The sequence below is a fragment of the Danio aesculapii genome, chromosome 25 (genome assembly GCF_903798145.1).
Source record: "Danio aesculapii chromosome 25, fDanAes4.1, whole genome shotgun sequence".
Taxonomy (NCBI): Eukaryota; Metazoa; Chordata; class Actinopteri; order Cypriniformes; family Danionidae; genus Danio; species Danio aesculapii.
In genome coordinates, this window is record NC_079459.1 from 15748449 (window position 1) to 15774199 (window position 25751).

Below are 25751 nucleotides of genomic sequence, written 5' to 3' on the forward strand. Positions count from 1 at the left end.
AAAGTCAAAGAAATTAAAACCTTCCTTTTTCATTTTGAATATTTTTTTTCAAAAGGATTTCAATCAAAAGATGTCAATACAATTGTGTTGTATTATATTGTCACATTTTTATTCCATCTCAATGAAAATATTGTTAAAAAAGTATCTTTTGGGGGTCTCTACACAAAAATTATGTACATTTTTTCAAATCTGAAAAAAGTGTTTTCATTTTATTTACATGTTTTGAAGGCCTTGAAAACTGGCGATATTTCAAAGTGCAAGTTTTTGACAACTTTACCATTATTGTCTCAATGGAAATAACAAAAACGAGTATTATGTGTCCACTCTATAGACATGTGCATGTACTTTACAATCAAAATAATAAATGACAAACTACATGACCTTATGTGCATTCATATTACAGCATTTGTTTTCTGGTCAGTATGAACAGAATCATTTTTACAATAATGTTCTGTCTTTGCATTCATATTACAGCTTTTAATTGCTGGTCAGTATGAACAAATGCTGTTATCTCTAAGTGAAATGTTAAAAGAAACCTTTGGACATTGTTTTTGGGTAAACACACCCTTAGATGTCTGATATATTGAGAGCACATCTAAAATTTTATTTGAGGAAAAATGTAAAACCTTTTTAATGTCTTTTCGTAAGCGTTCATTTTCCATCATGATTTTCTCAATGCCCTTGGTTTTTGACTCGAGTCTTGAGTTCAGCTGTTCCTCTTGTTTTCCTTTTAGCTTTTCATATTCTGACTGTAGCAAAGAAAAAAAAAAAAAACAGAGAAAATAGCCGCATATTAGTACAGAAGATAAATAAAATTGACAAAATTGAGAGATGAGGCCCATGGCGGTAACAAAACCACAAAAATAAAAATCTTGCCTTGCATCACAAGATGTGTTGTGACTTGTCAAAACAAAACAACTGAACAGCTTCCCTGATATGCGACATAATTTAACAATTTAACAGTTCACAATTTAAGGTGCTTGGCTGTAAATGCTGCTGGCTGATTTCTCTGTGTTACATGACTTTTTGGGAGGCTGACTAGCTTCCCACATATAGATAGGTGTTTTTTTTTCTGACCTGTTCCAGTCCTTGACATTTTAGAAAACAGATTATACCAAAGCTAACTTCTTTCTGAACAGATTGACTTTGCATATAATCAAATTAAATGGTCTTAAGAATAACAAACATGGTGAAATATTATGCAATTCTGAGTGTGTATTACACAGGTGATTGGGTTTGACAAACCACTTGTAGGAGACACTCTTCTTCTCCATATGCACCAGACATTTTCTTATAAACGCACTGTTAAAAGGACTGGCTTTGGATTTGTCATAGCATCTATATATTGCTTTCTTAGCTAATTTGAAGTTCTCCTTTTATCCTTATTTGTTCGTCACTTTGCATAGAAGCGTCTGGTAAATGTACAGTGGGGCAAAAAAGTATTTATTCATCCAACAATTGTCCATGTTCCCCCTCTTAAAAGGTAAGATGAGGAAAAAAAATCCCCAAAATTTAGTAAAATGTAAGATTTTTAAAGAACTTATTAGATCTGGAGACTGGCTAAAACACTCCAGGACCTTGAAAGGCTTCTTACAAAGCCACTCCTTCGTTGCTCGGTTGGTGTGCTTGGAATCATTGTTATGCTGAAAGACCCAGCCACGTTTCATCGATAACATCCTTGCTGATGGAAGGAGGTTTTAACTCAAAATCTCACGATGCGTGGACCCATTCATTCTTTCTTTTACTCGGATCAGTCATCCTGGTCTCTTTGCAGAAAAACAAACCCAAAGCATAATGTTTCCACCCCCATGCTTCACAGTAGGTATGGTGTTCTTTGGATACAACTCAGCATTCTTTCTCCTCCAAACACGACAAGTTAAGTTTTTACCAAGAAGTTATTTTGGTTTCATCTGACCATATGCCATTCTCCAAATCCTCTTGTGGTTCATCCAAATGCTAGCAAACTTCAAGCAGCCTTGACATGTACTGGTTTAACCAGGGGGACACGTCTGGCACTGCAGGATTTGAGTCCCTAGCGGCGCAGTGTGTTACTGATGGTAGCCTTTGTTACTTTGGTCCCAGCTTTCTGCAGGTCATTCACTAGGTCCTTGTGATCATTTTGACCCCATGGGGTGAGATCTTGCATGGAGCCCCAGCTTGAGGGAGATTATCAGTGGTCTTGTATGCCTTTCATTTTCTAATAATTGCTCCCACAGTTGATTTCTTCACCCTAAGCTGCTTACCTATTGTAGATTCAGTCTTCCCAGTCTGGTGCAGGTCTACAATTTTGGTTCTGGTGTCCTTCTGGTGGAGTTTGGAGTGTGAGGTTGTGGACAGGTGTCTTTTATACTGATAATGAGTTCAAACAGATGCCATTAATACAGGTAACGAATGGAGGACAGAGGAGCCTCTTAAAGAAGAAGTTACAGGTCTGTGAGAGCCAGTAATCTTGCTTGTTTGTAGGTGACCAAATACTTAATTTACAGATAAACTTACAATCTAATTCATAAAAAAATCCTACAATGTAATTTTCTCTCAAAAATTGTCTCTCAAAGTTGAGGTATACCTATGATGACAATGATAGGTCTCACTCATCATTTTAAGTGGGAGAACTTGCACAACTGGTGGCTGACTAAATACTTTTTTGCCCCACTGTATATACTGTCTTTAATTTGTAAATAATATCTGATTTTTAAATGTCACACAATATTCATTTTGCTAATTTGAGATTTCCTTGTTGTTTAATTGCTAACTTTATGCACTGCACTCTTTCACATTTGAAATCTAAATTATTTTGGAAAAAAAAAAATTCTCATCGTAACATCAAACACAGACACATCTATAGCTAAATCATTTGGGGGGATAATTTATCCATTCAATGTAACTTTGGGAAACTTCTGTGCCTTTTTTGGTCAATATATTTTTAGCATCCCTGCTAGAATTAACAAGTTAACATTATTTATTTAACATATTATTTTTACGTTTTAAAATATTTTACAAAGCAACATGGTGGAACCATGGCTTAGTCTTTAGAGAGCTGAACTTGGCATACAAAGGTTGCAGATTCAAGTCAAGGATTGTAGGTATTAATATTGGTAATATTCACAACTATTCCAAACAGTCAATATCACCACCTTCAATACCACGGCTGAGGTGGTTTCCTTGAGCAAGGCACCGAACCCCTAACCGCTCCATGGAAAGAACCTGCTAAATGCATAAATGTAGTGTAAATGTAGCTAAATTTTTTTTACATGCTGCTAATAATAAATGTTGGCAAAATGTATTAACACCATATCAGAACTTAACACTGTATACGAAAGCAAATGCAGCATTAAAATGAACTTTCTTTATGTGTAAATCTTAACACTACTTTACCAGTGTTTAGTATGGCATGTATTTGGGCAATTGGTGTTCTCTTGAGCTAATAAAGAGCCTACTCTAAAGTAGGAGCTAATTTAGTTCCCCCAAGAAGTGTTTCTATAACAAAATTTGTTCCTGGTTCTTACTGTGAAAACACACCACAAAATGGATACTTCCACCAATACTTCTAGTAACTATACAAACATTCCTCCAGTGTGAACGTTGATTTTGTTACATATAGCATAAAGAGTCAAAACACTGTAGGTTTGACCCAAGCTTGGTGATGGTCATAGCTTAAAAAGCTCTGGAAAATGTGTTTAGTCTTAGAAAAAGAAACAGCAGCTTAAAAAGTAGATCAGGATGTTGACCGGAGAAAGAAAATTGCAAACATTTGATCAATAGTGTATCACTAATCAGGTTCACAAAATATACCTTAAGTTTCTCATGGTCTCGTTCCAGCGTGGCAAGTTGCTCCTGCACGTTGACCTCAGATGTCTTCTTTAAGTTCTCATTCTCTCTCTGAACTTTCTCCACAACCTTCTTCATCAGTCCAATGGTCTTCTCCAGCTCAGGTATGGTTTTCCCACTGCGGCCAGACTGTATGAGAGGAGCAAAAATTAATTGGAGTTGAAAGGACAACAATTTACAGATCTCAGAAGTTCTACTGTACCGACCCCACGAAGATGATTGAGTCTCTTCTCCACTTCAGTCTTCTCCTTCTTCAAAACACTGCACATCTCTTTGAGGTCAGACACCTGATCCTGCCATTACAGTCGGGCGAAGGTAAAAACAATAGATTATGTAATGTAGATTAACCATTTAGGTTAAACAATGCAGGCTTAATTGAAATTAATTTAGCAACAAAATTATGTACTTTTTGGGGGGTTGCATAATCATTCAGAGTAGTGTGGAATAAAATAAAGTGTCACAGAGTGAAAATCTGGAAATACCTAGGCATAACTGAATATTAAGACAACAGTATATGGAAATGATGTATTCTGAGCCCCAAACCCCATTTTGTCCTCATTTTCATGTAGATCCCGTAAGTCTAAAATCATTAATCATTAATATATTAATATTATATGGTCCCAGGCTGCATTTGACTGGCCATAATGTTTGCTAGTGAGATTAAAACAATGATATATTTCCTTATTTTTAAGTTTATTTATGCATGTGGGACTCTAAATTTGAAAATGGGAGAGGCAGGGACACCAAAAAGGAGCAGTTTTGTGAAGTAGTCAGCCAGAGTGCTCACAGCTTGTCAAATAGCAAAATGCAGCATATATGAATTATAAATGTTTTCAGCGAAACTTCAAAGAGCAATAAGGTCTATTTAAAGTATATTTTGTTAGTTTAATGTGTATATTCAGAATTTTCTGTGTTTGTTTGTAATAGAGCAACAAACATTTGTTAACTGCTGAGTGTTTAATGCCAGTTTATGCATTGTGTTATCACTGAGCTTTTATTGTGATTTGTTTGAGTGAAAGGATCTGTTTATGCAGAGGTTGATATTAATTCCTGCTTATGTTCTCATATAGGTTAAAGCTTCAAAATACAAAAAAGCCTCAAAATCTCTGTCATCCAAAACACAACTCAGGAGCAAAGTGGCTACTCTGGTGGCATAAAGACAGATCACTCCATCCTTCCTACTCTCTACCACTTCAGTTGAATAGATTGTTAACAAGGCATCTACTTAATTTGTAAAAATATTTTACTGACAAATGAAGTATGATTATTTTGCATGTATGTATTTTAGAATACATCATGCTGTGTGTGTGTATGTGTCAGAGCAGAGCTCATTAATATTCACAACCATTCTAAATATGGTCAATATCAGGTCAATCTGGGGCTAAATTCTGTTGTCATTAAATGAGCATTTAAAACCTCTCAAGATTTTTTTTACCAAAGCCACATACCTATTTTGTAGATAACAGAACAATTTAACATATTTTATCAATCTACTCAATGACACCTTTAAAAAAATAATTTCATAACAGTAATTTTGTAATCTAAACTGCAGTGTATCATCTTTGAGCAGCATCTCTATACCATCTTTGTAAACATATGTAAATACCCCTTCCATGTTAGTAGAGTCATGCTATTAATAACGGAGATTTCACTGTACTTTTAATCGAGGCAGGTCTTTGTTTGCTTGCTCCAGTTGGAAACGAAGCTCCAGGTTTTCTGTAGACAACTTGAGATTCTCCTTTTGGAACTCATGCTCTCTTTGGGATGGGGTATCAGAACCTCGACCAGATGTCTGTAGAAAAAACGAAGAGTTATTAACAACACAGAGCTAAACACTACCCACAAACATATTTTAGACGCAGGAAGGAGAGAACTATGGGACAACAGCAAAGCAGACACTGCAGGTCTTTAAATACAAGTCACAAACTCAAAACCAACACAGTTATAGGGTGGAAAAAGCTGGAAGCTCTGAGGGAACTCCTATGCTTTAAGTACCTTTCGAACTTTGCTTTTCATTGAATGTTCTTTGTCATGAAGCCTGGTGGCCTTTGCTTTTAAATGTCCAAGAACGTCATTTTCAGTGTTTGCATTCATTTCCCTATTAGGGGAAACTTCACTTAAATTAGGGTCAAAATCTGCTTCATGAGTAACTGACTTGTTTTCCTCCATTGCTGGTTGCTCAGGCACACGTTTGGCATCAAATGTTGTTGAATTGCTAAGTGCTGTTTCTTCTTCGTCAAGCTCTTCAGATCCTGCAGATGGATCATATTCACATTTCAAAGGCTCTTCAGGCTCTTGTCCATTATCTTCATCACCCTCAAGCAGTACCTTTGGTGTCTCTGGCTCTGCTTGAGTCATAGTGTTGTCTAACATTTCTTCTGCATTTGTCTCTTCATTTTCAACGTCCAGCTGATCTTCATCCAAAGGTTTTTCCATCATCTCTTGATGTGTCAGCTCTTCTGCCTCATCATTAGTCTTCAGTTCTTCCTGAGCATATTCGGAAACTACTACATCTTGCCCTCCTTGAGTTTCATCTAGTTGCTCTTCGTATTTCTCAACAGATCCTTCTTTTTTGTTTTCTTTCTGTTCAGTTTTGTCATTATTCATCAGAGCTTTTTGTTCCAGATCTACTTCGTGCTTTGCTACATTTTCATCATCTCGTTTCACTTCTGCTGTGCCCATATCTATACTTCTGAAGGAAGTTTGAGTTGCTTTGTCCTCTATGACAGATATTTGCTTTTCAGTTACAACAACTGTGCTATTTAATAATGAGGACTGAGTTTGTTCAGCTTCGATTACATCAAAAGTCATAGAACGAACTTTTGAGGACCAACTGAGCTGAGATGGCGATGTTGAATGTTTGTCCTTTATTATCAGAGTTAAAACAGAAGGAATGGAGAAAGAAACAGATATGAAAGGAAGTCTAAAAGTGAAGTTAATGAGATGAAATTCATGATGGCACAATATTGGAAAGTTACACCTACAGATGGTCTGGATGGAGGTTCTTTGGATAGGCGACTCTCCATCGAGTAAAGTCTCTCCTCAAGATAACGGTTTCTGATGGTGATATCCTCCATCGCAGCATCACGGGGTAAAGCCTGCTGCTGCCTACAAAACCATCAATTTTAAACATTACTCAGAATAACACTGACAAATCTGATAAATTTCAACTTAGACACAAAAAGGGAAGAACGGATTGATTGTTAGGCAAAACTCACTTTATCACTTTGATTTGCTGTTCCAGTTCAGCATTCCTTTTGTGAAGCTCTTCAATCTCTTTGTCAGCCTCAAGAGTTCGTGCGCCAACAACCTGGTCAGCGGTCACTCCTCTGCCCTTGAGTTTCTTCTGCAGACCCATCTTCTCCTGCTCCAACCTTCAAAAACATCAGTCAACATTAACATGAGCGGGAAACTTCAACTTCTGTTCTTTCTCATAATAAATTTTAAAGTTAAGCTGTCATACATTGATTTATTGGGATACGCTTGGAAGACCAGATATAAATAGGACTTTTGTGCTCCAAACGTATCAGAAACCATTTTTCCCCATTTGTAAACAGATGGAGCATGGATGCACCAAACAGAAATAAAAAATCTGGAAAAACAGTGCAACATATGGCAAAATCGGAAGAAAATCTTAAACATTAAACTTGTAGGGAAACTTGCAGGGAAAACTACTGTTTTCAAAAAAGATAGTCTAGATAGTCTTTAGATAGTCAGAAAGACTTTAGATAGTCTTTTATTGTCATCTTACTTCCATATAATGTATATTAAACCAGTGTTTATAAGCACAGAACTGTTTTCTTCACAGCTGTAACTTAGTAAAAGCTGTCTCGCTGCCGTTACTTGAATGTCATCTACTAACAGAATGCAATTTTGTGTTTTCATTCAGCTCTTTTTGTTTTGTGTGTGGCATAAATTTTCCTCTTAACGTAATTTTACATCATAATGTTGCATCTTTGTTTGGATTGTGATTCAATTGTAGTGGTTGCCTCCAATATTAAATGACTGCAGATAGTTTGATGTGTAATACTGCAAATAAATACTGTCTTGTTATCATTCTTTCTTGTGAAAGTGAAGATAAATGAATAAATGAAGATCAGGGCATCCCTAGTTTATTGCATAATGTAAATGTATATTTATTTAGAAAGAAAGCTCAACAACAACAACAAAAAAATATTTACTCACTATTTACTCATCCATAAATGGTTTCAAACCTTTGAGTTTCTTTGTTATGTTGAACTTGAAGAAAGCTACAAACCTGTAACCTTTGACCACTATAATAAGAAAAACAAATACCATGGAAGTCAACAATTAGAGGTCAACATTTTCAAAATATCTTCTTTTGTGTTTAACAGATGAAAGGAACTCTGAAAGGTTTGAAGTAAGTAAAGAGTGAGGAAATGATGACAGAATTTCCATTTATGGGTGAACTATCCCTTTAAGGTTCCTCAAACCATTTAATTCTGCTCACTGTGTGATTGGATTAAAAGTCACAGACCTGCTGTACAGTTCCTTCATCGTTGCTAATTGTTTAGACAGAGAATCCACTTCTCTCTCCTTTTCCTTAAGAACATTTCGCATTTTGTCCACCCTGGTCTGCCACTTTTTACCTTCCTCCCATCTCACAACTTCTTCTTTAGAGGACTGCAAAAATAAAAGTAATTAACAATATTAAAACAATGAAAAAAAAGGTAGTTAAAGGGATAGTTCACACAAAACAGAAAATTCTGTCATCATTATTCACCTTCACTTATTTTTCCTGTTGAACACAAAAGGATTTATTTAGAAAAATATTGGAAACATGTAACCATTGACTTTCATAGCGTTTGTTTTTCCTACTATGAAACTCAGCTGCTGCAGGTTTCTAACATTTTGTGTTAAAATAAAAACTTGTGTTCAACATAAGCAACAAACTCAATTGGAACAAGTAAATTGTGTGTCATTTTTGGGTGAACCATCCCTTAAAGTCCCAGAGAAGAATTAAATATGAAATACACATTTTCCTCTCAATAACAAACACAACAAACATGACAGCAGTATAAAAAAAAGAAAGAAAACAGCAGTTAAAAAGGGACCTGATCATAGTGATGTGGATAAGCTTATTAACCAGCATCATGCTAGCAGGTGAGGTAATAATGACACTTTTGTGATAAAAATGATTATATTTTAAACAATTTAAATTTCAAGAATATAGACTATATTTTATCCGATAATAAAAAAATATGGAAACACAGTTTTCGTATTAATTCCTACACGAACAAAAAAAAAAGATGTGATTTCATTTGAACAGAACGTTAATGGCATTTAATGGATGGTATTAACAAATAAACACAGACCAACCACATTGTAAAACATCTCAAGTGTTGTTTTGGTTATTGTAAAATCCCTCAGCTCAAGTTCATCATCAAAGTGGTTCATTATTATTACCTCCTAGTTTGATCGTGAGCAGCTGCACTCCTAAAAAGTGGCTCACACCTCCAAAAGCCACTGTGTGATCATTATGTTTCGTATTATTTCTACATAATTTATTATATAAGAAAAAAGACCCACAGTGGCTTCTCCTATGGCAGCAAGATCCATTTTTCTTTTTGGCATTTGGCTCCTGTATATCATGAAGTGATGATTTTGTTCTCTTTGACTCATTGGTTGGAATTGGTATTTTATTTACAAATGTTTTATGTCTAATTCACATCTTCAGACAGAATCATAGCTTGTGCTAATGAACATCTTTAGTATTTGTAGCCCGAGAATGAAAGAGATGCTCTGGGGCATGAAAGTTCTTACATAGGGCTACTTTAAATATAGATATGAAAGATAATTAGCTCCAACAAACAAATAACAACTTATAAACATAAAAAGGTACAAATATAAAGGTTTCTTTGAGCTTTCTGACAATTGCTTCTCAATTATTTCACTTTCAACTGTGTAACTCAAGTTCACCTTGTCCTCCTTCAGGGTGCTCCTCTTGTCTGCAGGCTCCGAGATGCCCTTCCTGTCCAACTCGTGCTCCAACTTACGAATCTTCTTCTGAAGAGCATCTACAGTGGGTCCATCGCTCTCAACCTGAGCCTGCACACACATACAGTGCATATGTTGGTTATACATTGCTCATATTGGTTATATATTCTGATCTGCAGTGTACGTCTGTTTGTAAACAGGTTTTGAAAGTTGAACGGTGCCATATAAAGTTAATTGAAACACTTTAAATGTAAAAGAAGGAGAGAGGACTATGACTAAAGCTTCAAATGGCCCTGTTTATTTCTTCCCAAAGGCTGCAACCTTTGATAAGAGCGAGGAGGTGCACAATAGTGTCTAGACGTATTCACTGCTATCAAAGAAGGGCTCTGTTCGTCCAGACAGTGAGCAGAAGCTCTTCATTTTCCTAGGAAAGAGAAAAGGACGCTGACTCACTGTCCAAGTGCTTTTGAGTCTCTGATGGAATAACTCAAGAAGAGCACGATTTTCATGACCTTAACCATTTACAGTACAAGGCACTGCAAAAACAAAACCAAAAAAAAAATGCATGTGCTCTGACCTGTAGGCCACTGCTGAGCCTCTGAACCTTCTTCTTCAGCTCATTCAAGTGTTCCTCCAAAGCCTCCTTTTCACTCTGCAGCTTATTCTGTGTTTTTTGGCTCCTCTGAAGATCCTTGTTCAAAGTCTCCAGGTCCTCTTTGAGGGAATTTTCTCTGGCTTTTGCTGCTCGTACTCCATCCTTAGCCAGCTGGAGCTCCTCATTAAGATCCCTCACACAAGCCTGATGGGAACATGGAGAACATTACTTGCTTTGTTAGGGCTCTGTAAAAAATTCAGTCATCTTAAAATTTTAAGGGTGTCATAAAATGTTGAAAGTTCATTCGTCGTTCCAATCAGTTACATTTTAAGGCATTTTATTATTGACAAATGATGACCAAAATAAACTCTTCAATGCTTCACAAACAATTATTGAAAGTAACGGGCCGATTTAAAAAATAAAACCAATAAATTTAAAAGAGCCACTTAAAATGAGCACTTTTCATTATATTTTAATGTTATGAATTAAATAAATCACTTACAATAAAACAATTCAGTTTGTCAGTTTGAGAAGTGATTTATATTTATTTTCTTCCAGTCTTTTCTTTACTATTATTTTTTACCATGCACTGATTTTTCACCATTTTCAAGCAACGTCTTCTATAAAAAAGAGCTATAGAATTTTGACCTTGACAGAGTTTGTTTGGACGCATATGCTTTATCATTAACAGTAGTTATAGAAAGCTCTTTAAAATCAGATTTAGTCTATTTAGTTCGCCATCATACAATGCATGATTTGATCATTTGAAAGTTTGAAGTTAATTAGAGTTAACAGAGACAATGTCAGTTCATTTTTACCCTTAGCTCCTTGGTCTGCTTGTCCACAATCTGTTGAACGTTGAGTGCCTCTTCCTTCTGAGCAGCATTGGTGATGATCTGCTGCTCTGCTTGAGATGTCAATTCCGCTCGAAGCTCTAACAAAGCTTTACTGAGAGCCTGTGGATGGAGAAACCAAATTCTGACTTCAGTCGCTTTCAAACTAATTGTACAGTGGAGAAACCTATAGAGAAGCTGATGTCACAATGCAATGTACTGTTAAGGTACATCTAGCCAGCTGTCTCTGCAGAATAAACCTGACTGTCTAATATGATATGCAGTTCTGTGATATGCAGTTCTATAAGACATGTATGTATGTATGTATGTATGGATGTATGTATGTCTCCATCTATCCATCCATCCATCCATTAATCCATCCATCTATCTCCATTGTTTGTTTGTTTTTTTAGTTCAAGTGCATGAATGAATCTGTGTTATTAGTTTTACCAGTTGTTATCTGGAATGGATTGACTGTGATAGACCAATCAAAATCAAGCATTCCAGTGAATTCTGTGTAACAAATGAATCTTTCAACTTGGGAATTTATTGGAATGGCGACCACTGACTACATGCAACAAACATTCTCACTGCAGGTGTGGAAAACTTGTGCAAGACCATTTTAAGGCCTTTAAATTTGGAAGGAGCAATTAAGACTTAATAACATGCGTAAAGCCTTTGAATTTTACTATCTTTACTCTAGTTGTCCACTACCTTAAGCTGTTTCTCTTTAAGTGCCAGCTGATTCTTCAAGCGCTCCACAAGGTTTTTCATGGTGTTGGATGGTGATCTGACGTTGGCCTCCTTCTGAGCCTCTAGTTCTGTACGGAGGTAATGCAGCTCTTTCTCCATCTGAATGAGTTGAGCCCTCAGCTCTTCTGCCTCCTGAGACAGACTCTTCATTTGGACAGCATGTTTCTCCTCCAATCTTGGAATGACAAGATGGTTCAAATTGGCATGAGGAATCAATAAATAGATGTTACATAACAAATTCACGTGATTTCTCACCTGGCTATTTCTGCCGCGTGCTCCATAGCTTGAGCTGCTGTCACCTGTCTCTGTTGGTCCAACTCTAGAGTTACAATCTTTAGCTTTTGAGAGAGTGAGGAGAGTGAATTGTCCTGCTCAGCCACCATCTGCTCCATTTCTGCCAACCGGACCAAGTGTTTACTTGTCGGTACGGTGATTGTGGGTTTCTTAATGAGTTCCTACAGAAGGAAAAAAAACTTGACTAACCAAATAAAAATGACATCTGCAATGCTTTATGATATTATTACATTCATTTTGTACACCGTGCTTGTTTTTTTAATCCACTTCTGGCCCGATTAGAGCTTTATAATTAATACTCAAGGTACCAGAGCGGTTTGTTTGAAACGGTCCAGAGATGTGTCCATATAGATGTCTAGTTTCTGATGAAGGGCCCGGACCTCTTCCTCGTGTCTTTTGGCAATCTCCTCCTGCTCCTAGAAAAATAAGATGGGATATTATATGTTAATTGTGCAATAAAAACACAGTTATCAATTTTTACAACTTGTTAAACTGGCACCTGGCGAGCCTTTCCTAGAAGGTTCTGGTACTTTTTGAGAACCTCTTCTTTCTGATCCAGACGCCCTTGGAGGTTATTAATGGTCTGGTGTGCGACTTTTAGGGTGGGCTGGTTCTCAGAGTCCTCCTGTTTGCTCAGGTCAGCCAGGAGTTTCTCCCTCTCGGCAGCAGCTGGTAGACGAAGTCTAAGTTCATTGATTACTTTGTCTCGAGATAAAACGTTCTGCTCTGATGACCATAAAGCAGCTTCCTTTTCTTTCAGCTTCTGCTCAGAGTAAAAGAAAATTCTTTTGAGACACACTTAAAGAAAAGTTTATCCAAACCTTACATTTTTCTTAGTAGAACATTAAAGGGGTTCTGCTGTGCTAAGATCTGATTTAGTTTTAGAGGTATGCTAGAACATTCACTCATGCTAATCATTTCAAAAATTATTTTTCACATAATTTATACTATTACAATACATTTCTTCCCAACCTCAACAGAAGTGGATGAATTTATGTGTTTTAAATCCAGCAGCTCTAATCTCTCCACTTCAACACAGATTAACATGACAGCACCCATCACATCAAGAATAATGATTATTTTTACATGAACTTTCATAGTTCAAGGTCCTTTAGTAAAGTAAAGGTGATTTAATTTTAAACTTGGATTAAAAAAGTACCTCTTCCAGAATTTTGCAGGTGGTTTTTGTCTCAAGAATGGTACGAACATGCTCTTTGATTTTTCCGAGTGCATAGTCTAACTGGTTTGCTAAAGGCTGGTTTGGATCCGGCAGAGAGCCTGTGGCTTCCTCAAACTAAACACAGACAGGACAGGTTAGTGCAACTTGAGGAAACAGCATACTAGAGTACAGTAAAAACATTTGCCATGTCTGCCAAGACTCTGTATTGACGGTACCTTCTGAGCTGTGCTCAGAACTTCACTCTGCTGTTTCTCATAGGAGTCAAGTTGACGCTCCAGTTGCACCTCTCTCTGATCCCAGATCAACTGGCGCTCCTCGAGAAGCTGATACAAGGAAAGCAGATATGATTAGATTTAAGTATGCTCTGCATATTGACAGTATATAAAAGTATTTCAATGCAATACTGACATTATTCTGCTGCACCAGCTCTTCTTCCAGGTCCATGATGGTGCGTTCCTGCTCTGCCACACAGTTCTTCAGATATTTGATCTCTTCCCGCTGAGTATTCAGCTCTCTGCTCTGCCTCATTTCCAATAGACGAACATCCTCCAGTTTCTTATGCCACTCACTCACCTGTAGGGATGGAGATTAAGCTCTAAACTTATTGAAAATTTTAATTACACTAAATAACACTTTTAATATGAGCAACTTGATTCATGTAAACCTTTAATATGTACTTCAAAACAAAAATCACATCTATCTATCTATCTATCTATCTATCTATCTATCTATCTATCTATCTATCTATCTATCTATCTATCTATCTATCTATCTATCTATCTATCTATCTATCTATCTATCTATCTATCTATCTATCTATCTATCTATCTATCTATCTATCTATCTATATACTCTATCCATCCATCCATCAATCCATCAATTCCAAAGATCAGTCAATCCATCATCTTATCCATCCATTCAATCTCTCCATAGATTCCATCCATCGATCCAACAATTGTCTCTACCCATCCATAGATTTATAGCTTCATTTTACCATCCATCCATCCATACTCTTAAACTGTTTATTAATTTATCTATCCATCTATACTCGATCAATCGCAATAAATGAGCTTTTTTTTTTAAGAAATTGCATACACAACGTATTCTTGAAAAGGTAACTAGGTATTTTTTCACACCACAGCTCTGTCTGTAATCAATCAACCTACTTTCTGAGCGCCTTTAGCATCTTTGAGTGTTGCTATGAGCTCCTCCAAGCCCTTCAGCTTTAGCTCCAGTTCCTGCGCCTTCCCTTCTGCCTTCCTCCTCTCTTCCTCCGCCATCTGTGCATCCTCTCTGACCCGAGCCCTGTCCTCCTGCAGGTGGAGCATGGTGTTTGAAAACTTCTCCTGCTGGGCCAGCGGCAGGGCTCCTGAGAACTGTCTGCGGAGGGCCTGGATGGTGTGCCGGAGATGTCTGGCCCGCTGGTGACCCTCCTGCCTCGCGTGCCAGAGTGCCTGCTGTTGCTCATCCAGTTTCTGTTCGTCACGGAGCTTCTGCGCCTCCAGTTTCTGCAGACGTGTGTTTGCGGCCTCCAGACGGCTAATTGCTGTGGTCTCGCTCAGCTGGAGAGCCACAATGTGCTGATGGAGTTTGGCGATCAGGGCCTTTTCATCAGACTCAGCCTGAAGATGAGAAATGCAATTATTAACAAAGAATTTTCAATAATTTTTTTATTTATTTCTTGATTCGATGATGATTCTCAGAAGCAGATGAAAATCAAGATATGTTGAACATTTAATACACTTTCATTTTTAATTTAAATTTTATTAAGTACACTAAACATTAATTGAGCTTTTATTTGATTTTTATTTTGCTCCAGTAAAATTCTACCTTTAAAAAAAAGTGGTTAATTTGATATTGATTATTATTTTTTTACATTTCTAATCTGTATTCCAGGGATTCCAAGTGTGGGCATGTCTGGAGAAGTGCAGCAGGGATTATTAATGTCAATAAACATAACACAATGTTGATGTTTTTATATAATTTTTACTCTCTTATGTCATGTCTAAAATTATTCAAAGATAGCATCCGTATATAATGTCTCACAATCAATGCCGTTAGTGTTAATCTAAGAATATAAGTATATCTATGCAAGAATCTGTTTTTGTGTGTAGTATACACTACCTGACACAAGTCTTGTCGCCTATCCAAGTTTATGTAACAACATAGAATAACTTGACCCAGGGGCTAGTTGATCATTTGGTATCAGAAGTGGCTTATATGAAAGGCAAAGGCCTCTAGATTATGCTAATTTTACCTAAATAAAATATGATCATGCCTTGATTTGTAATTATTTGATTAGGACAGTAAAGTCTGACTTTGCTTAGACAAAAGTCTTGTCACTTAACAGAAATAATGTACAGTAAAGAATATAAAGTCATGGTGCAGTGGAAAAAGAATGAATATTGTGTATGACTCCCATGAGCTTGGAGGACTGCATCCATACATCTCTTTAATGACTCAAATAACTTAATAAAGTCATCTGGAATGGCAAAGAAAGCGATCTTGCAGGACTCCCAGAAATCAAGATTCTTTAGATTCCTCTTCGATGCCTCCCAGATTACCCCAGAAATGCTCAATAATGTACATTCTGATGAATGGGCTGGGCAATCCTGGAGCACCTTTACCTTCTTTTCTTTTAGGAACTTTGATCTAGAGGTAAACTTTGAAGTATGAAAAGGAGCACAACCCTGTTGAAGTATTTGCCCTCTCCTGTGGTTTGTAAAGTAAAGGGCAGCACAAATGTCTTGACAGCTCAGGCTGGTGAGGTTACCATCCACTCTGTAGATCTCTCACACGCCCCATACTGAATGTAATCCCAAACCATGATTTTTCCTTCACTTTTTTTTTTTCATTTGACTGATTTCTGTGAGAATCTTGGGCCCATGTGGGTTCCAATAAGTAGGCCCACACAGAATCTGCTCACGCAAATTCCGCAGATTTCCACTGATTTTCAGCCCATCATTAATTCTGTTTATTTACATGTGTAAATGTGAATAAATTTATATTTATTCAGTTTTTAAATTAATTTCAGTAGTAATATTGACTAATATGAAAATGTTAATATAATTTATTCACAGTACAGTTTGTAAAATAATATTTTCTGTCTTTTAGTAGATATATTATATAGAAGACTTGCTTTGTTTACCAAATAAAGTGGATCTAATTGGGTTTGCATTGTAAAGATTAAATTCAAGTTAAAAAGGTATTACTTTTTAGTTCATATATTAAGGTTTAAGCTATGATACTCACAAAATCATTCTGCATAAACCGCAAATTTTTTACAAAATTCTGCGCAGAAATAGCAAAAAATGTCCACAGATTCCGTCTGGCCCTACCAATAAGTATCTGCAGTATTTATGATGATTATAATGCAGTTCAACAGATGATTCATCTAACAAAAAAAATCAACCTTCTGCCACTTTTCCAAATGATCAACTTGAAGTCAAGTTATTATTTGTTGCTCTTACAACTGGGATTGACGACGAGACTTTTGTCAGGTAGTGAATGTGTGTAAAAGAATGGGTCCAAAGTCTTTGGTTTTGAAAACCCCAGCTATATTCCATGCATCTGAAACCAGACATTTTTTTTGAAATATCAGTAGCATACCCAGTCTTGTTAGCAATGAGATTATCAAGAGGCTGACAAACTGAAAATAGAAAAACATACTTGATAGTCTAAAACCTGTCTCCTCAGGCTTTCTACTTCCTTCTCTCTAGACTGCTGTCGGGCATCGAGAGCGGACACCTGCATTTTAGCCACATCTGACACCTCCCGCAATCTGTAAACATTGCAAATACCTTAAAGAAGATGCTTGTGTGTATATTCAATGCAATAGAGTTATCATGCAGTAGAATGAATATGTGCAGGTCAACTGATCCGGCTTACTTGGACACTTCAATCCGCAGGTCTGCTTCTGTTTTCTCCAGTTCAGTGATCCGCTTGCGGTCGGCATCGCTGATGTGTTTGCTTACACTGTCTGCCAGCTCATCCCTGAGCTCCCGCTCAATCCGTTGAGCCTCAAGGTTTAACTTTGTGAGCTGCACCAATATGCAGAAAACAACATATTTATTATTTAATGTTCAACAGACTACTTTAAAATAAAGTTAAAGCTTATTTAATAGTCAGGCTATTGAGTTTTATTAAAATAAAGCTTTGTTCAGTAAACTTAATATAACCAAATAAAAGCTAAATGTTCACTGTACTTGATTTAAATAAAATGAAAGCCTTTCAAATGTTCAATATACTGTTATTTATTCATATAAAATTAGGGCATATTCATAAAACAAACAAAAATAATAATAAAATCAAATCTCTGTTCAAGCAAGTCCGTTAAAATCCCTTTTTGGCATGCATTGTGAAGTTTACTATTGTGATAGATTCAGCAGACACCTCAGGCTCACCTCAGCAAACTTGGTCTCCAGCTCAAAGTTGCGTTCCTCCACCTGTTTGAGGGAGTTCCTTAGATGCTCGTACATCTTCTGAGCATGTTCGGCTCGTTGTCTTTCATTCAGCTCCTTCATCTCCAGTGTGGTGATGCGTCTGGACACAGATACGATCTCACTGTTGGCCATGGCTTTGGTGGCCTTGTCCATGATGATCTCACCACCTGTGAACCCCAGAAACCATGGGTCACTTAAGGACACTGAAGCAAGATTTATTTTTTGATTCACTGACATCATTTGTAATACTTCACAATTGTTTCTCTGTTTCTGTAATGAATTAGCATTGATGTGTACCAGTTGTGCTGATGTTTTCAAAGGCCTGTTCCAAAGTGTGAAGCTTCTCCTTGCTAATCTCAAGCTCTTTATTGATGGAGTCAATGCGTTCATGTAAAGATATGTTCTCCGTCTGAAAAAAAATACAGAAGAGTATTGTGAGTAGAATGAAGAAAGAGGTCTTTACTTTACATATATATATACAGGGTGGGCCATTTATATGGATACACCTTAATAAAATGGGAATGGTTGGTGATATTAATGTCCTGTTTGTGGCACATTAGTATATATGTGAGAGGGCAAACTTTTCAAGATGGGTGGTGACCATGGTGGTCATTTTGAAGTCGGCCTTCTTGGATCCAACTTTTGTTTTTTCAATAGGAAGAGGGTCATTTCACACATCAAACTCATTGGGAATTTCACAAGAAAAACAATGGTGTGCTTGGTTTTAACGTAACTTTATACTTTTATGAGTTATTTACAAGTTTCTGACCACTTATAAAATGTGTTCAATATGCTGCCCGTTGTGTTGAATTGCCCAGCATCCTCTATTAACAAACTTCAATTAGTACAAAATGGAGCTGCCAGAGTTCTTACCAGGTCTAGAAAATTTGATCACATCACACCAATTTTATCCTCCTTACACTGGCTGCCTGTTAGGTTTCGTATTAAATTTAAAATATTGCTTCTCACATATAAAGCTTTAAATAATCTAGCTCCTGTTTATCTAACCAATCTTCTGTCTCGCTACAATCCAACTCGCTCTTTAAGGTCTCAAAACTTAGGGCTTCTGGTAGTACCTAGAATAGCAAAGTCGGGTAAAGGAGGTCGAGCCTTCTCATTTATAGCTCCTAAACTCTGGAATAGCCTTCCTGATAACGTCCGAGGCTCAGACACACTCTCCCAATTCAAAACTAGATTAAAGACCTATCTGTTCAGTAAAGCATACACTTAGTGCACCACTTAGGGGGCTTCCACACAGGCTATGCATCTTGTTGATATACACTGTGAACATCAGCTACGCTAATTATTTTCTTTATTCTCCATTTCCACCTGGGGATACTCTTCCCGAGGCCCTCAGACTATGCAGAGTCACTGACTCGATCCAAGACCAACGACGAGATGATCCCAAGGTTTCCATATCCTGGACCTGGCCGAAGCCTGAGCAGCTACTGTGATGGTCATGGAAGAGTGGAGAACATGAGACTGATTCCTGTGACGCTCCAGAGACAGACGAGTCTTCGCTGAGGCCAGCTTCCAGCCTCCGCCTCTGAGACTGCAGCTCTGCACAAGATGTTTGGCCAGCAGAGAAATTAAAGTGGTCGTGCCCAACTGAGCCTGGTTTCTCTCAAGGTTTTTTTCTTCACTTCCGCCTTTAGTGAAGTTTTTTTTCCCTCTCCGCTGTCGCCACTGGCTTGTATGGTTCGGGATCTGTAGAGCTGCGCATCGTTGGATTTGCCCTTCAATATTTGGACTCTCAGTAGTGATTATTAAACCACACTGAACTGAGCTAAACTGAACTTAACTTAAACACATTGTATAAGCGCTATACAAATAAAGGTGAATTGAATTGAATCAATGCAACCCTCCCACTCTTCACACACTGATAGCAACACCTCAGGAGAAATGCCAGCACAGGCTTCCAGTATTCGAAGTTTCAGGTGCTGCACATCTTGTATCTTTACACCATAGACAACAAAGATAGTGGGGCCGTTCTTCATCAATGGAAACCTCAAGACCACTGGATATTTGAAATTGCTACACGATGATGTGTTTTCCTCTTTATGCACAGAAGCTGGTATGTTCCCCGAGTTTTTCCAGCAAGATGGTGCACCACCACATTATGGGTGTCAGGTCCGAGGATTCCTAGATGAACAGTTTCCTGAAAAGTGGATTGGTCGTTGTGAGCCAGTTGAATGGCCCCCAAGGTCTACCGATCTGACCCTCTTAGACTTTTATCTTTGGGGTCATCTGAAGGCAATTGTCTATGGTGTATGAGGTAAAACACTTCAATCAACACCATGGATAAGACCAAAGAGTACAGGTGTCACATGAAATGGCAAACAGCATTAAGCAAATAGTAGTAACAGAGATTACCATTTTCACCATCAGGGCAATAATTAAAGGTGTATTCACACTAGAAAAGTCTATTTACTTTGGTGCGGACCAAACACAATATTGATATTTTTTGCATTGGTGTGGTTTGCTTTCACACTGCCCTTATTGTAAGTGAACCAGAAAGTTTAAACAAAACCACATGTGTAATAAAGTCAGCTGTTTACTGGACAGAGTTACTTGCACACTATTAGCTGTGTTGTCAGAAGAACCACCACTGACACACTCTTCCTGTAGCTCTGAGAGAGCGTTCACATTTCACCTTCTTTATTTCACGAGCTACAAAAAGAGAGCAACATGGCTGTATTATACGCATTTCCATTAGAACAGTAAACTAGTTACCTCGCTGAACAGCCAAACACCACAATCTCTTTCGCTTTTATCTATAAATAAAACTTGTATCAGAGCTAGAGCTGAGGTTGCTTAGCAACAGCAAACTCAGACTTAAACTCAGGGATCCTGAGAATTCAAAAGGTGCCTGGCTTCAGATCGTATTCAAAGCTTAAACACTTAAACAAACAATACCAAAGATTTACTTGAAGCAGAACATTAGCACCTCTTCATTTCGGTCTCGTTCATTCGTTTGGTGCACACCAGAGTGTAATTGCTATATTCACACCTGCCCAAAAGATCTACACCAAAGGGGGAAGCAAACTTTAGTTTGATTCAATCAAACCAAACAAGACATCCTAAGAAATGACAGTCAACTGGAAGAGTTGTGAATCCATCTGGAAGAGGATGTATGTCTGTCTTCATCACTGTCCTGATGGTTCCAATGTACAAAAATATCTTTAGCTGGAAAACTGCCAAAGTTTGTTTGGTTTTATTGTCAGAAAGTCTCCAAAACTGCAATCTGATATCACCATCATCACCACACATTGTTTGAACAGGTTTCAAGGAAAAAGAGAATCTACTCTCATCCAAAAACAAACTCAAGTATCTTCAGTTTGCCAAGCTCTGCTGGAATTTCCAATGGGAACTGTGGTCTTTTAAAGTTGGCTATACATGTTTTTTCCCATAAAGACTGCTCTTACCTTTTAAATTTGGTTTTAAATAACTGCTATACGTTAAAACTAGAATATAAAACTAACTTCTAACAAAGTGCCAATCTTTGTGCAAGTGGTCACTGGTTCTATGGTCAGGTGAAACTAATATAGAGTTTGGTGCACACAAAACAGTAAGTCTATGGAAAAGTAGAGTTGTGTCATTCTGACAGTGAATGGTGGTTGTTCTTTAATGTTTTGAGGCTGTTTTTCTACCAAAGGACCTAGACACCTTTTTACAATACGAAGGCACCATGGACCAAATATCATCAGATATCAACACAAAATTACCACAAAAATAAATACATTTTGAAAAAGAAAATATCTACCAAAGGTGCCGACATTAGTGGAGTGTGATGTGCATAAGATGTACCTCCAGGTGCTCCAGACTGGTGGTTTTCTGAACAAGGTGGTTGTCCTTCTGGAGGAGGTTTCTGTATTTGATGGTGAGCTCAGTGTATTGTTTGTTGGCTCTCTCCAGCTCGGAAGCAGGAACACTGACGTCTAGGGATTTCTGCAAAGAGGCCATTTTAAACGCAGCCATTTCCTGAGGGGAAAACAGGTTTATAGAGGTCAGTACAGGTCAGTGACAGACCTGTAACAAAGATGACAGCCATAGCTCATAAAGAAAGACCAAGCTTATATACTGAACAGGCCAGTTAATTGGCCTAAACAAGCCCTGAAGGAAAAAAGTCTAATTATTTGTGTATAAAGTTAATCGTTAATATCTAAACTATTAAAATATTAAAGTAGGTAAAGTATATTTCGGTAAAAGTATATTTCATACTATTTTTTAAATAATTAAAATTAATTATGCATATGAATAATTTTTGAATGTTAAATGTAATCATTCGTTCATTTATTTAATATTGTTATTAAATCTATCTATCTATCTATCTATCTATCTATCTATCTATCTATCTATCTATCTATCTATCATTCCATGCATCATTCCATCCATCCATCCATCCATCCATCCATCCATCCTTCCGTCTGTCTGTCTGTCTATCTGTCTGTCTGTCTGTCTGTCTGTCTGTCTGTCTGTCTGTCTGTCTGTCTGTCTGTCTGTCTGTCTGTCTGTCTGTCTATATTATTAGAAAAAACTACATATTATCCGTTAAATATATATAATATGATATATGACTATGATGCCTCAAATATAGAACATAATATGCAAAATATTTACTTTCTACTACATTTTAGTTTTTACTCACAATTAGAGAATGTGAAAATAATTATCCTCATAATAATAAAAAAAACTTGTGATTAATGATTAATTAGAGCATAAAGAAACTACAATAAGTGTCAATTTCACCTAATGATAACTTTTTTTTTCCTTTTCTACATAATTTTGCAACCTTGTTCAAAATCAGTATTGTTGACTGAAACCCCATATTGGCGCATCTACTAACAATAAATCATTCAGCATGTTCTTTTCTATCTGTTGACGTGATGTATTGAGCAGGCAATTACCTTGAACCTCTGCAAGTAGCCGATGCGTTCTGTAACTGCGGCTTGCATTTGAGTGAAATCCTCCTTTAGTTTTGCATTCTCCTTCCTCAAGTGCTGCTCTAGCTCCAGCAGAGTGGTGTAACGGCGTGTCAAACACTTCTCGTTCACCCGAAGAACCATTATTTTTCTGCCTGTCTCAGCCATCTCTCGCCTGATCTCACTGGGGTCCTTCTCAAGAGTATCTAGCATGTGCTGGGAATGAGTCAAACAGATGAGGGGTGTGAAATACAGTGTGAAATACAAAATTTCAATTTATATATACAGTGCTTAGCATATATGAGTACAACCCCCTTAAATCTATCATTTAAATTCATATTATTAATAGGAAGCTTTACAGTATTATATTTGTGCATATACATTAGATTAGTCAGTACTGAAGCCAAATCTGGAGCTTATCAAAATAACTTATGATAATGGTCTAAAAACTAGTACACCCAAATTTATGTTATAGAAAATATTAAATACACATTTGAAAATGAGGGAAAAAAAAGAGCAGCAGAAAAATTTAGCTGAAAGTTTTATTTTTTTGCAATATTTTGCTTGAATTTAATTGCATTATCTTTTAATTTCTAAATATGTTTGGTGACTAATATATATATATATATATTTTTTTTTTTATAATAATTTTTTCAGGTCTTTCACCTTTAAGGGATAGGAAAGTGTAGAGTATCGACAGGAAAGCATGGGGAAGGATCGGCACAGGACCACGAGGCGGGAATCGAACTCGGGTCGCCGTGAGCATCAGAGTGCACGTGTCGACGCACTAACCACTACACCACTGGTGCAGACGCTAAAATATTCATTTTAATCAATATTTTGGTTTGATAAATCTGTTATGTTTAAATGCACCAAAATACATTGCTTATATTTACTGAGAAATGGATCAAATATTTTTTATTTTTAAACCGGGGTGTACTCAATTATGCTGAGCACTGACAGTCAGACATGTCATTTCATAATTTAATGAGTTTGCATTTTGACATTTTAAAAAAATAGTTTTAGGTATTTTAAGTAAACATTTAAAATGTTTTTATGCACTTATTTATTTATATTTTACATTTATTTTTAGAAAAAGAGTACTTTTACACATTTACACAGCCACTTCCTCAGGGCAAAGCTAAAAAGTGTACGTTTGTGCAGGTCAGTTGCTTTTTACACAAGAGGTCAGGATTCTAAAAAAAGATGACTGCTATTCATCATGGTGGATCTTTATTGATCAAGTTTGTTAATTAGTCCAAACAAGCCTTGGAAATCTGATTTAGCTCATTGTAAATTTTTTTATAAGAGCAGTATGTATATTATTTACATTTAAATAAAACAAACTATAAACCTTATTAATTTGTGGTTTTGAAATGAATAAATTATTTATTGATTGATTGATTAAATGAATATATTCTAATTTCATTAATAAAAATGTTATTTAAAAACACATATTATATATATAAAATATATATAGCAGTAGGTAGTACTGTAGCCACACAGCAAGAAGGTTGCTGGTTCGAGCCTCGGCTGGGTCAGTTGGCGTTTCTGTGTGGAGTTTGCATGTTCTCCCTGCGTTCATGTGGGTTTTCTCCGGGTGCTCTGGTTTCCCCCAAAGTCCAAAGACATGTGCTATAGGTGAATTTGGAAGGCTAAATTGTCCATAGTGTGTGAGTGTGAGTGAGTGTGTATGGATGTTTCCCAGAGATGGGTTGCGGCTGGAAGGGCACCCGCTGCGTAAAACGTGCTGGATTAGTTGGTGGTTCATTCCGCTGTGGCGATCCCGGATTAATAAAGGGACTAAGCCGAAAAGAAAATGAATGAATAAATTAATATATATAAAATGTGTTTTTAAATAACATTTTTTTTAAATATTATTATATATATTTTAAATCCACCTGCTGACCTAATAAGTGATAATTATTATGGGATTGTGTTGAACACAATAGATTATGATCAGAATTGTAGTTTGGTTTGCTTGCTTCCCTGCTTACTCATATGAAATGTTCTCTCTAAGCTGAATCCATGTACAGCCCGTTAAATGGCGTTGACAGGTTTCAAAAAAACATTAAACTGCTTTTCTAATGACTTAAAATGGCATTTCTTAGTAAAGGCTGGTATTCTTAAAACAGCACTGCAAAAAAAAACACTGTCTCAGAAAAATGCTTTTCACAATATGATTTTAATATGGCTAAGCCTGGCTTTTCTCAAAATCTGTGCCAACATTTGAAGCATTTCTTCTGTTTCTTGTGGTAAATTATATAAAAAGAACACTGAGAGAAGCAGGGGGATTAATTTAAGTGTTTACCTCTTAAGCCTATAAAGCTTACTGCATCATATTTAAAACACCAAGGACATTAAATGATCGAAATAAACAAACAAAATAAACAAACAAAACAAAACTTGACTGCTGAAAAATCTCTGTAACATTAAAAGTCATTCTCCATAAAAACACTAGCATTAGCAAAATCCTATCAAGTACAATATTTATTTGTTCAATCAATCAGCTTTGTAATTGGGTAAACAAAATTGGCCGCAGTGTATGAGTGCGTCTGTGAATGAGTGTGTACGGATGTTTCCCAGAAATGGGTTGCAGTTGAAAGAACATCCGCTGCGTAAAACACATGCCGGAATAGTTGCTGGTTCATTACGCTGTGGTGACCCCTGATAAATAAGGGATTAAGCCAAAGGTAAATGAATGAATCAGCTTTGTAGTGTTTTGCCCACACAATTAAAATGACACACCTTTCATAATAAATTAAGCATTTAAATGCAATCTTTCTAAACCTAGATTATTGACAGATTTAGAGCATTAGATTTTAAAACTGCATTTTTATGCAAGTAGTCTGATATATTACAGTGAAAATATGTTATTTATATAGAGCTAAATCAATGATACGTGCCTGAAATTGCTATAAACACCCAGTATGAGCAACAAAAGTA

At 36.7% G+C, this 25751-nt stretch overlaps 1 protein-coding gene across 1 annotated transcript in view; it reads right to left on the reverse strand.

Moving 5' to 3' along the window:
- The window catches only part of cep290 (centrosomal protein 290), a 71170-nt gene that overhangs the window by 6050 nt on the left and 39369 nt on the right, over positions 1 to 25751 (reverse strand). Inside the window, exons 23-46 of the mRNA XM_056451527.1 lie at positions 22791 to 23021; positions 21691 to 21864; positions 18181 to 18292; positions 17845 to 18050; positions 17330 to 17481; positions 17111 to 17222; positions 14608 to 15063; positions 13850 to 14014; positions 13657 to 13764; positions 13421 to 13555; positions 12761 to 13024; positions 12570 to 12677; positions 12223 to 12422; positions 11929 to 12142; positions 11200 to 11337; positions 10364 to 10585; positions 9769 to 9897; positions 8327 to 8472; positions 7047 to 7202; positions 6813 to 6936; positions 5486 to 5620; positions 4035 to 4121; positions 3793 to 3957; positions 627 to 749 (exon numbers count right to left, since the gene is read on the reverse strand). Coding sequence (XP_056307502.1) covers positions 627 to 749; positions 3793 to 3957; positions 4035 to 4121; positions 5486 to 5620; positions 6813 to 6936; positions 7047 to 7202; positions 8327 to 8472; positions 9769 to 9897; positions 10364 to 10585; positions 11200 to 11337; positions 11929 to 12142; positions 12223 to 12422; positions 12570 to 12677; positions 12761 to 13024; positions 13421 to 13555; positions 13657 to 13764; positions 13850 to 14014; positions 14608 to 15063; positions 17111 to 17222; positions 17330 to 17481; positions 17845 to 18050; positions 18181 to 18292; positions 21691 to 21864; positions 22791 to 23021 — 4062 coding nt within the window. The remainder of the gene's footprint in view (positions 1 to 626; positions 750 to 3792; positions 3958 to 4034; positions 4122 to 5485; positions 5621 to 6812; positions 6937 to 7046; positions 7203 to 8326; positions 8473 to 9768; positions 9898 to 10363; positions 10586 to 11199; positions 11338 to 11928; positions 12143 to 12222; positions 12423 to 12569; positions 12678 to 12760; positions 13025 to 13420; positions 13556 to 13656; positions 13765 to 13849; positions 14015 to 14607; positions 15064 to 17110; positions 17223 to 17329; positions 17482 to 17844; positions 18051 to 18180; positions 18293 to 21690; positions 21865 to 22790; positions 23022 to 25751) is intronic.